The following is a 12,989-nucleotide window of genomic DNA, read 5'->3' as shown; positions in this document are numbered from 1 at the left end:
TGTGAGTAAGACTAATACTGAATAACATCTGAAGAGCCCCCACTTGGGAGAGAGAAATTTGGGAGTTTGTGCATAGAGTCTGCTATTCATTTTTTCCAGCCAGTTGGAAGGGATTATTTTGCCCACACAAGGATAAGCCTTGCCTTCTTGGCATCCTTATTTAGCCAAGCACTGGATAGTGAAGGTTTCCCTTGTCCTGGAAGAGAGAAAGAGAAACCCTTGCATAGATATAGGGAGTGAGAACCGTTAACAGCCACTTCTACATAAGAACTGATGTGATCTGTGCCAATTACTATTCAGAGAGCACCTTCAGTAAAGTTTATTTTTGGACACTCACCCAGAGTCTCCCTATGTCGTTTTTTGACACTCACATCCACCAGAGGGGGGAAAAAAGGCATATCTCTTCCAAGGAAAAGAAACAGTGTTACCCCTGCTATCAACAAGGGTCTTGGAGGAGATACCGCTCCCTCATCACTAAAAGAATCGAGCCCTGAGGTGAAAGAAACTGTGAGAGGGAAATAAAAATCTAAGCCAGCCTCAAAAGAACTATAAATACTTTTATGACCCCTGTGGTATTTATATAGTGACTACCCAAAAACAGGGCTTGCAGCTAGAATTCAAGAGGTGTAACTAACGTCTCCTGGGTGTATCAGGACATTAATGTACGTCTTGATGTACCTGGGGCCCCGGCCCCCAGTCCCCCACCCTGCCCCAAAAGACTGACAGACCCCTGGAGTCTGCACAGAGCTCCTGTCACACCTCCCCTAGATGCAGCCATAATTGAAAATTAGTGAAAAAAAAATTACGGTAAGTTGGCCGCAAGCATCAGCCTCCCATTCCTCCCCTTAATTCCTAAATTGGGGTCCCGGAGGTAAAGGTCAGGTGGCACCATTTTTAAAAATGGCTGCCAACTCCAGGCTCCCAACTAGACCACCAGGGACATTCTGATGAGTTGGGGAGATCTGGGGGGTAGGCTAGGGTGAGGGTAGGGGCTCATTGCGCCACCAGGGATGGCTGAGTCAGGGTGCATTTGGGAGGTATTTTGAGTAGGGGATCTGGGGTGGGGGTACCGGCCTCCAAGTCAACAGGGCCCTGATTTTTTTTAATGAAGGGGAGAGGTTGGGATGCGGCTTACGGTGATCAAAAAAATTAGCAACATCAGTCACTGCTAGGGGTGGCAGGGTAGGGGTTAGGAGATCTACACAAACCCCTGGGGTTTTCACTACTTGGGAGGGTGTGCAGCTCCTTTAAGTGATAGTGGACCCACAGTTCCGGGGCCACCATCGAGCACTATTTGGGGTCTTTCACAGCCATGGTATTTTTTCCCCACAGGTAAATTCCGCAGGCAATGGTATTTCCCCACAGGAATAAATATTGTGGTAGTCGCAAAGCGGCAATGTCATTTCCCAAGGTTTTATGACTCTCGTGCTATTTTTTGCTTGGGGAAAAATACCGTGGCTTAGTCAATGAGCCCCAAAGTTTGTAATTGCAGCACTGGAATGTGACGTGACCTGCGCAAGGCACAAACAGCATCAGTGGGAGAAACAGGATACAATCTGCTCTAAACCACTAAGCCACACCTTTACTCCTAAAACACAACTGCCCTGGGATTTTTCCCACCCATTTTTCCCCTCTCCCCTCATCTAGCTCAGCCATTCTGAATGCTGCATCTGAGGCATCCCTAGCCCCGGTAAGCCTGAGGAACAGAAACTGGGCGCAGGCCCAGCAACCTCTCTTTAAAAAAAGAAAACAAAAGAACATCTTTTACATGTGAACACATTTTTGTTTTTAATGTTTTACTGTATAATACCTTTTTAAATAAACTTAACCTTTTTACTCTATTTCAATCCTTCCTCCCCAATGCCCAATAATGTAATCTGACACAGAGTTCAGTAATGAAAATCTAGCCATAATTCTTCTGAGCATCTGGCATTTAACAGGCCATAGGGCTGTGAGCTGGGTTTCAAGGGTCCACATACAATAAGCCAGGATGGGTTGAAATCCAATGGAAACAAATAGATATTTAAATTTAAACCTATTTTGCAGTGCACTGCTGATAACTATCCCCTGTTGCCTGGTTCCAGGCCAGCTGAAAAAATACTGTAGCACAAGGACACTAACCAAAGTATTCAGAGAGCAAGACGTGGTGGAAAGTTTCTCACTCCTACAGACAGCCATCCTATGGGGTTCAATATCAATCTACAACAGATTTCCTGAAGGTCTATGAGAATTATAAGCAGCACACAACTGCTTTCCTCTCCATTTCAAGTTATGCTTTAAAAGCCTTATCCACTCTGTAAGACGACCCAGTCAAAGCAGAATATCAGTAGAGTAACATCAAGCTACAGATGTTCATCACTTTCATTCACACTGACCCAAAAAGGTACAATATTTGTGTCCAATCCAGTTTGTACACTGTCCCTTACCTTGTGGTTGTATGGATTGTATGAATGAAACAGCTGGGACAGCATCTTTGTTCGTTGTTTTTTCTGGAGGGTAAAAACAAACATACAATTAATGAATGTAGACAGGATGATACAAGTACAGATAAAAAAAATGCAGCACGGGCAGTCTAAGACCCTAAATTGTTCATCAGCGGAATAGGATTTGAATCCTACCAAGCCAATTCTAAAATATATATATACATTTTTTTTTTCTGTTGTTATTGATGCTCAAGTTCACTGCAAGCAGCTACTAATTACAATTTAGAAATGTTAGCTGCATGCAAAATTTCAGCAATCCTAAATCATTTTTTTTCTCTGAGAAATGCACACACTTTGATAGACACTAACCATCAGTAAAAGAAGTCTTTTTTCCAGGCATATACTATGTGATAGGATCTTTTGGCTTTGTACAGAGATTTAACAATACCTTGTCTGGATATCTTAGTGCACTAAGGCAATCGATCTCTACTTGACCCTTTTAAAAGATCAGGACTGACATGATCTTTACGATGATTGGAGAAACCTCTACTCCAGTAATGTAACTTAGAGGTAACCTCTGTGCTTCTCTTCTATTGCAGCAAGGAGGCAGCATATGAGGAGCACTTCAGAAAGAAAGGCAGGGGGAAGGACTCCAACTTCTACATGATAACACTGGATGACACTGGTGACACAATGGTACATAAGCAAGCTTTTTCTTCTTAAACATGACAATGGCAAAGATGGGAGATAACTGGAGATTGAGTAGAGCGTATGGGGGGCGGGGAAATGAGCAGCCTGGGGAGGGGGACCACAAGTCCTTATCTACTGAGGACTCCTATGTTTTTATGTTATGTGACCATTTCTCCTCTATCTATTGTGAAAAATCCACAATGCTGCATCTACTGTATCTCAAATTAGATTTTTAAGATCCTCAATGCATTAAGGAACCACTCCATCTACGATGAATAGTGCCTCATACAAACCAAACAACACTCGGCCTATCAAACATAAGGTCATTTACTTCCAAGATTTATAAATCTGAATACTGCACCAGACTTCCCTCGCCCAAATTAGCGAAGTGTCACACTGGAAAATATGATATATACACTGATACATATTTATCGTACCATCTCTGCAAACCAAGGAGTATAAGTCAGAAATGGATTTGCATAAAAAGCCTACGATAGAAATGTGAGGATGTAAGAAATACATACATCATACACAAACACCTATGCAGTATTTGGATAAGCTTTGCATATGTATGATACATAGAAATATACACAGATATAAATTTGACAACATTTCATAATACATATGCATGAAATATTGGGTTGGTGACCTACATACACAGTTTTCAACTATCTGGCCAGCACATTAGCACAAAAGACTGGAATTTTCATTTCCTTGCATGCAGTTTGGAAAGCTTGTCTCTGGAATGAATTGTTTCCATTACAGGATGTCCCTGCTTGGTGGTGACAGCAGCAGCACAGCCAGAGAACGACACCCAAAACAGTCACACATGAACTTTACGGCCTCAGCAGTCCTGAAAGCTGGAGCTCCTGTTATGCAATCTTTTGCCTTCCTGAAGGTTTATTCCATGAAGCACGGACTTAAGGCACCAATGGGTTAAAGCATCAAGAGCAGTATCTGCAGGGCAGAACCCCACCTGCAGTAACCTGAAAAAGTAACTGCTCTGGGAATTTCCTCATCACTAGGGAGCTTCCACCTTGTTTTATGCTTCAGGTTACTTTTTGCCTTCAAACAAAAACAGAACCTAAGAAAGCTGCCAAATAATTTCAACTTGCTATGGAACAGGTTTGTGTCAGAAATCTCCATTAAAACAGACTTCTCAGCTAAATGTCAGGTAATAGTTTGTGTACTTCGAAGCCACACAGTCTGCCCACACTGATTTTTTTCATTTTTCCCAACAGTTTCCTCCTGCTCTTTTGGGCTTCTAGTTCAATCAGAATCAGCTTTTGTTGGGCCAAAGCAGCACAAGCCCCTTCAACTCACAGCTACTTAGGGTGGGGGAGGGGTCTCCATTATTTTTCCTTCACCTAAGTTACTCAGCCAAGCTACTGCAGCTACAGTCCTTGGCCAGGGCACCCCAGGCTACCTCCAGAGTACGGTAACATGGAGCCCGAGTCTGGCCACTGGGTGTCACCATTTGCAATGACAAGGATTCCCTTTCTCCAGTGGGGCTGGGGCGTTTGTGAATGTTTCTACTGCAGCACCCTGAGCCCCAGCCGGCCGGGTACTTGAAGCCAGTACTAGCCCTGAGCCACTAGGGCCAGCTTAGCCCATACTGAATTAGAAAGTAAGCATTCCAAATACATAAACCAGAGCCCAACCCTCAGCTGTGCCTAAATCATAAGAACATAAGAATTGCCAGGCTGGGTCAGACCAAGGTCCACTGAGCCCAGCATCCTGTTTCCGACAGTGACAAATCCAGGACACAAATACCTGGCAGATCCCATAAAGTAGATGTAAACCCCATTACTCACCCCCAGAGATAGCAATGGCTTTCTCTAGTCTGTCTGGCTAATAAAGTGCTATGGACTTTTCCTCCAGGAACCTGCCCAAACCTCTTTTATACCCCGCTATGCAAGCCGCCTGGATCATGTGGCACCAGATTCCTGTGGCACTGTGAGTGGTGTGTGAGAATGGACCCAGGCTAGACTCTGGCTTGTCTTTCATGAGCTTTTAGTAATAAACTACAGAAAAACAGTTCTGCTTAACCTCAGAAGTTCTTAGACAAGTAAAGCAGAAATGTAGTTTACAGTTTTTCAGTCTGGGCTTCCCTAGGTTGCTTCTCTTCCTGGGGCCTCTCTTCCCTCCTGGGCCTGGTTGGTTTTACCCCTTTCTGAGGGAGCCTCACCTAGGACCAGGATTTCCTTGTTACGATGCCACTCGCATAGCCCATCCCGCGAGCAGCCTCTCATTTTCGCGATGGTCGGGCCTGACTGCCTCCTCCACTTTCCTGGTCTGACACCGGGGGCAGGCCTCTCCCAACCTCTGCAGCTGAGGAGCCACCACCAGACCTTGCTTCCTGCGTGGCCTGGAGTGCCGCGCCGCTGCCACCGCTGTGTTGCCTAACGGGTCCGCCCCGCTGCAGGCTCCTGCATCTTTGCGGCTGTGAGCCACTGCTGTCAGCCGCTCCTACGCAGCCCAGATGCCCCGACATCACTGTCCATCTTCGCGGCCCTTGAGCTGCCGCTGATCCGCCTCTTCACTTGGCAGGAGTGCCGCCGCCGACTCTTTCATCTCCACGGCAGAAACGCCACCGACATGGTCTCCCCGACTTCCTCCACCTCTTAGCTCCTCTGTACAATATTTAAAGGGCCAGCAGCGGGAAAAGCCCTGCGGCACCAATGGATGTAGTCATCTTCCTGTGCCTTGTCCAGCCCTATAAAAGGGCTCAGTTTGTTCTCATCAGTCCTTTGCATCAGATCTTCATTGTCGTCCATGCTTCTTCTCTCTGGTCAATGTCCTCCATGGTTTGCTTGTGTCTAGATGGCTCTTCGTTAGATGTTCCTGGTCTCTGTGGATGTTCCTGTTCTTCGTTGGAGCTCATTCATCATCTCTTCAGTGTCCTGATGTTCTATGTTCCTTATGTTCCAGTCCTGGTGTTCCCATCTCCGGTTCTTCGTCCTGCTTCCAGGTTTCCTGCTTGTCCACCTTTCCTGGTGTGCCACCGTTGCTGTCCGTGACCAGCCCATAGGGGGCTATGTAGAACGTTTCGTGGCACAAGGCCTGTCTTCACGTCTGCAGCGCAAGTCTCCAGAAGGCCCTTATGCCAAGGTCTGTTCCTGAATTCGAGTTCTGAATCCTTGAATCCTGAGTCTTGAATCCTGTTCCCGGTCTTCAGAGTTCCTTGTTCCTGCTTCCGTCCATGCCCTAGATTCAAGCCAGAACCTGCTCTGCTTCAGCGAGGTCCACGACCAGCCACAGGCGGCTGTGTAGGGCACGCCTCGGTGCAGGCCTCTCCTGAATTTTAATCATGTTTCCAATTCCATATCTTCATCTTCTCATCTGGAGTCTGCTTCGCTTCCGGCATGGTCTGCGACTAGCCATGGGCGGCTGGGTAGGGCGCGCTGTGGTGCAGTACTCTCCCTGTACTAGTTCCTGAATTCTGAATCCTTGTCTGAGTCTTCCAAGTTCCTTGAGTCCTCGTCTGAGTCGTCCAAGTTCCTGAGTTCCATGTCACATTTTGTTCCTGCCCTCAGCCTCTGTCTGGCCTCACGCACTCGTCATTCCCAAGCAGCGGGTCCGGAAGGGCTACCAAGTGCATGCAGGTCCAGTGGAGGTCTGAGCCTGCCCTGTTCCAGTTCCTCAATACTCAAGGTGTGAATGCACCATTTCTCAATACAGAGGCAATATGATATTTTCTATTTTATTTTCTATTCCTTTTCAGATCATCCCTAACATTCTATTTGCTTTTTTGACTACTGTCATGCACTGAACAGAGGATTTTAACATATGGTTCACAAGGTTCTTTTCCTGGACAGTGACTCCCAATAGAGAACCCAGCATTGTGTACCTATAGTTGGGATTATTTTTCCCTATGTGCATCCCTTTTCACTTTTCCACATTAAATTTCTTCTGCCAATAAATTACCCAGTCTCCTAGTCTCACAAGGTCTTTCTGCAGTTCCTCAAAATCTGCTGTTTAGCACAAGTGATAACCTCACTCATCAATCAGTTTCCAGATTATTTATGAATATATTATATAGCACAGGTCCCAATACTGATCCCTGTAGTACTCCACTACATCCTTGCTACATTTGGAAAACTGACAATTTAGTCCTACCCTTTGTTTTCTATCTTTTAACCAGTTCCCAATCTACAATGCAAGGTGCATATAGGTAAAAATAACTCATGCTGTAGTTACACGATGTTAGGTTCCATATTTGGAGCTACCACCCAGGAAAGAGATCTAGGCATCATAGTGGATAATATATTGAAATTGTCGGCTCAGTGTGGTGTGGCAGCCAAAAAAAAGCAAACAGAATGTTAAGAATTATTAGAAAGGGAATGGTGAATAAAACGGAAAATGTCATAATGCCTCTGTATCGCTGTATGGTGAGACCGCACCTAAGATATTGTGTACAATTCTGGTCGACGCATCTCATAAAAAGATATAGTTGTGATGGAGAAGGTTCAGAGAAGGGTGACCAAAATGATAAAGGGAATGGAACAGCTCCGCTATGAGGAAAGACTAAAGAGGTTAGGCCTGCTTAGCTTGGAGAAGAGACGGATGAGGGGGGATATGATAGAGGTCTTTAAAATCATGAGAGGTCTAGAATGGGTAAATGTGAATTGGTTATTTACTCTTTCGAATAATAGAAGGACTAGGGGGCATTCCTTGAAGTTAGCATGTAGCACATTTAAAACTAATCGGAGAAGATTATTTTTCACTAAACGTAAAATTAAACACTGGAATTTGTTGCCAGGGGATTTGGTTAGTGCAGTTGGTGTAGCTGGGTTTAAAAAAGGTTTGGATAAGTCCATTACCTGCTATTAATCAAGTTGTCTTAGAAAATAGCCACTGCTATTATTAGCATCAGTAGCATGGGATATACTTAGTTTTTGGGTACTTGCCAGGTACTTTAGCCTGGATTGGCCACTGTTGGAAACAAGATGCTGGGCTTGATGGACCCTTGGTCTGACCTAGTATGGCAATTTCTTATGTTCTTACAGTAAGACATTGCCTGTTAATCAGGGCCAGTAGAAGGGTGTTAGGTGCCTTAGGTAAAACATATAGCTTGGCACCCCCGCCCCCCCCAAACAGGTGCACTCTCTCCTCCCACCTCTACTGCTCGCACCCTCCACACTTACACAATTTTAAAAAATGTGCATTTATAATACATTTTATAAGAAAAAGGACAAAGTACAGCCTTTTGAGATAAAAATATTACCGTTGTGATCTTTACTTGGAACGACAGTATATAAAATATCTAAATAAAATAAATACTTTCATCATGTATAATATATTTATATGCACTGCTGTGGTGCCAACCAGAAAACCCTATAAAGAAGAAATTGGAAACCATATGGTATTAGACCTATGGTTATATCCACAAAAGAGAATACACGAATTCACCAATACAATCTCAAATTTATAATTTATTAATGAAACATATAAAATAGATCCTATCTAGACAATAATTTCTATCTAGCACAATCATTCCTCCATACCACAATCATATCTCAATTACAGTCATACCATACCTATAAAAACATCATATATAAAAATCCCAACACCAATGTGTAACACTTCTTATTTTTATAAATCTAATATCAAATGTCTTATTGCAATAATCTCTATAATACTTCTAATAATTTTATCACAAACTGTAATAATGGTGATGCGATATGATTCCGTGTCAGCAGAACCCGATAAGCACAGGTTCAAACATCACACTCTATACTTTTCTAAATGTTCCAAAAAACGGTGACATCGTCCATTGGACCCGCCCGACAAGGACTCCTTGTTTCGCCCGAATCACCTGGGCTTCATCAGGGATATTTTCGTCACTGTCGTCTTAAGTATACCTATATTGAATACAACCATCAATATAGGTAAAAATCACCACCATTGCCTGTAATCCCTCTTCTCTCCAAGAAAACAATAAAAAAAGGATCTACCTTTGTAGAATCTTTTTTAAATTCTTAGCAGCGTTCCAAGTCTGCAACCTCCGTTGCCGGATTTAAAGTGCTTTGTACTTCATTTAATTTTCCAAGTATAGGTAAAACATGTTACAATTCAACATCATTTCGCTAATTCCAGGGAACCACCCTGTAACCAAAACATAGCGAAAATATACAATTTAATACCAGCTCAAAAGTATCAGACACAGGCGTTCTACCAACTCCATACTCACATTTCCTCCGGAACTGATGGCATCACGTATAGCGGCGTCATATGCAACCCTAAGTCTAAACGTAGGTTTTATAATGCCCCTCATTATCCTCTTAACCAATGCCATAATTATTAAACAGTATTGGCAGCAATGAAATGCTTACAAAAAAGCTTGCCACTCAATGGGACCATTAAGTCCATAAGGTGCGCACGTATGCCAATCAAAAATAAATCTTTGCTCTACCCTTCTCAAAACAGCACCTAAGTCACCTCCCTGCTGCAACTTTACTTTTTTAATCACAAAAAATCGTAAATCATCAATGTCATGTTTAACATCTAGCCAATGTTTAACTAAAGGAGCATTAATCTTCTCCAATCTAATCCTGCTTTTATGTTCAATGATGCGAAATTTTATGGGACGTATCGTTTGTCCAACATAAATTAAAGAGCAAGGACACAAAATTGCATATATTACTCCTGCCGAGGTACAACTAAATTTATCTGGAAGAATGTATGGCCGTTTTAAATGAGGATGACAAAACTGTTGTATCTGTAAAACGTTAGAACAAACTGAACAATTCCCACAGTTTATTTGACCCATTATATTTGTATCACTGTCAAAGGCATTAATCGATGTCTTAAGGTTGTCCCATAAATTTTTTCTTTTTTTGGTGCTCGACAGCTTCCACAGTACTCAAGGGCATCCATGGCATTTGATGCTGTCCACAGCTCTTGACGGTGCCCTTGGGACTCAAAAGTAACTGTGATGCTCCCAGTACTCACATAGTCCTGGGGCCATAGGTACTCTAGAACATATGTGATGGACAATCGATGTCGGGCATGGCAATGGTACATCAGCGATCTGATTGCTCAGACTTATGCTCACCCTCTCTTCAAAGGAGAGGCAGTGCCAGATTGAGCTGACAAGCAGGATGGGAAGACGCCAGGGAGTACATAGTAGTGTTCATCCAATATACCCTCATGGAAGGGTACATGATCCAGGGCATGAGCCAAGGAGACTAGATCCCAGGGAGTTTGGGAAGGATGACCTCTCCTTGCCCCAGAAACATCTGGTCCTGAATTCCTTTCATGACCTGAGCTTCCTTCAATGCCAAGAGGTCAGACAGAACTTCCTGGAACTCCTGCTAGGTAGAAACTCAGTCAAGTCCCCAGGCCAGAGGGCTACTCAGACCACAATGGACTGCACACTGCCAGTTGGAATAGGCACCAAACAAAGGTATAAAACAGACAAGTTAAGAAAAGGAGACAGGAATCAGCTGAAGATGCAGCATTATTTATTAAGGGGGAAAACCTCTGTTGGCTGCATAGTACACGAGGCCCGCCATGCACTAGAGAGGTGTTAGAAAGAGAGTGAAGAAACACATTATACCTAAACTACCGTAAGGGAAGCAAAGAAAAATACAAAACAACGAGGCTCTACCTGAAAAACAAAACAAAACACTTCTTGCAACTCCAGAACTGTGAGGAGGGCAAAGCTCAACCTGTGACCACATGGGTATGTGGAAAAAGACAGACAGAGGGACTCTCCCTGAGAGACAAGGAGATGACTACAGCTGCACATGCTCAGCAGAACATGCTGAAACTCTAAAATCTTTGAGATCAAGGTTCCATGCCGGGCTCCATCAGATGATGTCATCCATCTGTAAGGAATGCCATCCTGCTTATCCTCAGAGAATTACAGTTATAATGTAGTAAACCTCCCACACCAAAATGGCTCTAAATGCCAGCACTCAAATAGTAACAATTCTAAATATGTAAAGACAACAATGCAAATATTACAACAGGCCTTAAACACTAATACACCTCTTATTAGGAAAATACAACAAGCCAGGCTACTATAGACACTACACAGAAACCATACGCTAGCAGAATCCCTCACATCGGTTACATATGTAGAATTTAGACAGACCCTCACCAAATACAGAATAAAGAGACCAAAAAATAGAAATAGAAACGTGCAGACAAAAAATTGAACTGGAAACTGCAAGAAGCCAAACTAAGTATACAGTGCAACAATGGAAAAACAAACATCATTCCTCACAAAATCTCAAACAACATCAAGAACTATAAATCACTGATCATAATAGCAAACTCATCCTAATAAAGAGAATGCATATTTAAAAATAGCTGACAAATAGAATAGGATCCAAAAATTAAAAACTGAAACATTTTCCAAATGCCAATAAAATATTTCAGTACAATAGACACAGCAAATAACAGCCAAAGCAAAATTTAAAACTAATAAGAATAAAACTCTCTTCATTACTTGGGAACTTTTGATTTCCAGATGCCCTGAGATTGTCATGGATTAGACGTGACTGGGCCAGCATTGCTGCACACAAACTTTCTTCTCACTCTCTCTCTCTCCCACAGACACATGCTGTTTCATACTCATGCTTTCAATCACAAACACATACATGCTCTCAATTACACACACGCTTTCATTCACAAACACATATATGTTTTCAATCGCATACCATGCTATTTTTATCACTCTTCCTCCCCTTCCCCCACAAGCAAATGTGACAGCAGCAGCAGACTCTTCCTCCACCAGCCCCCATCCATTCCTCTCTCTCAAGGCTTCTTCCCATCGTCTTCTGCTGCAGGTGGAAGGGGCTTCACAGGCAGCCCTCCTGGACTTTCCTATCTTCAGCTACAGCAGGATGGACTCTGCTCGTGACCCTCCCAGGTCTCTCTCTAGTCTATCTTCAGCCAAGAATGGGATGGCTTCCACCCGCAGCCCCCCACGCCTCTCTCCCACTCATCTTTGGCCTCCACCTGCGACACTCCTGGGCCTCTCGTGCTCATCTTCAGCTGCCAATGGGAAGGGTTGCACCCAACCTCCTGAATTCCGCTGTGGCTTGTCCCTTTCTTGTGCTGGCATAAGGGTCACAGTGGTGGTTTTGGCAGCCCATAAGGATTGGTGCTTTAGGCAATGACCTAGTTTGCCTAATGGAAACACTGGTCCTGCTCTAACCCCATTATTTTTTAATTTCCTGAGGAGTCTCTCATAGGGGACTTTGTCAAATGTCTTCTGAAAATCCACATACTCTATATGAGCTGGCTCACCTTTATTTACATATTTATATACACCTTCAAAAAAATAAAAAAAGACTGGTAAAACAAGAATTCCCCTAGCTTTAACAACGTTGACTCTTATTCATTAAGCCATGTCTATCTATATGGCCATTGATTTTCTTTTTAAGGATGGCTTCTACCATGGACATCAGGCTCACCAATGATTGTGGTCTTCCTCCACAGAGCTATGGTAGAAATACTGTTTAATAATTTATAAGAAGGATCACAAGAAATCTGTGGGAAATTATAAAAAGCACCATAGTAAGATTTGCTCACATTGTTCACAAATCTCTGGGGACTCAAACTGGTTAACAAATCTCTCTCTTCAATAAACTGCTGAATTCTAGAGACCATGTAGATCCTGGAATCTCAGTAGGCTGTGATATCTTGTGATACCAAAGGCTCATCTAGTACAATACCTTTTTTCTGTTGGTCCAGAAAAAGATACCCCAACCTAGAAATATTTCAGTAAAGTACTGAAATGATTTGATAGTCTGGAAATCTATGGCAACCCGATGGGAATCCATCCCTTATCTTCCTTTATCCATTCAAAACTCAGAGGCTATTTCAAAAGGACACCCCAAATTTACATCTTTTTAAAAGTTT

General features: G+C 43.2%; 1 protein-coding gene across 2 annotated transcripts in view; it reads right to left on the bottom strand.

The window, feature by feature from the left end:
- CDKAL1 (CDK5 regulatory subunit associated protein 1 like 1) overlaps window positions 1–12,989 on the bottom strand; it is a 2,132,645-nt gene that overhangs the window by 292,577 nt on the left and 1,827,079 nt on the right. For both annotated transcript variants that reach the window (XM_029590755.1, XM_029590756.1), the window contains exon 13: window positions 2,427–2,489. In XM_029590755.1, the coding sequence (XP_029446615.1) occupies window positions 2,427–2,489 (63 nt within the window). The remainder of the gene's footprint in view (window positions 1–2,426; window positions 2,490–12,989) is intronic.

The sequence above is a fragment of the Rhinatrema bivittatum genome, chromosome 2 (genome assembly GCF_901001135.1).
Source record: "Rhinatrema bivittatum chromosome 2, aRhiBiv1.1, whole genome shotgun sequence".
NCBI classification, from domain to species: Eukaryota; Metazoa; Chordata; class Amphibia; order Gymnophiona; family Rhinatrematidae; genus Rhinatrema; species Rhinatrema bivittatum.
This window is presented reverse-complemented; position numbering and strand designations above follow the sequence as displayed.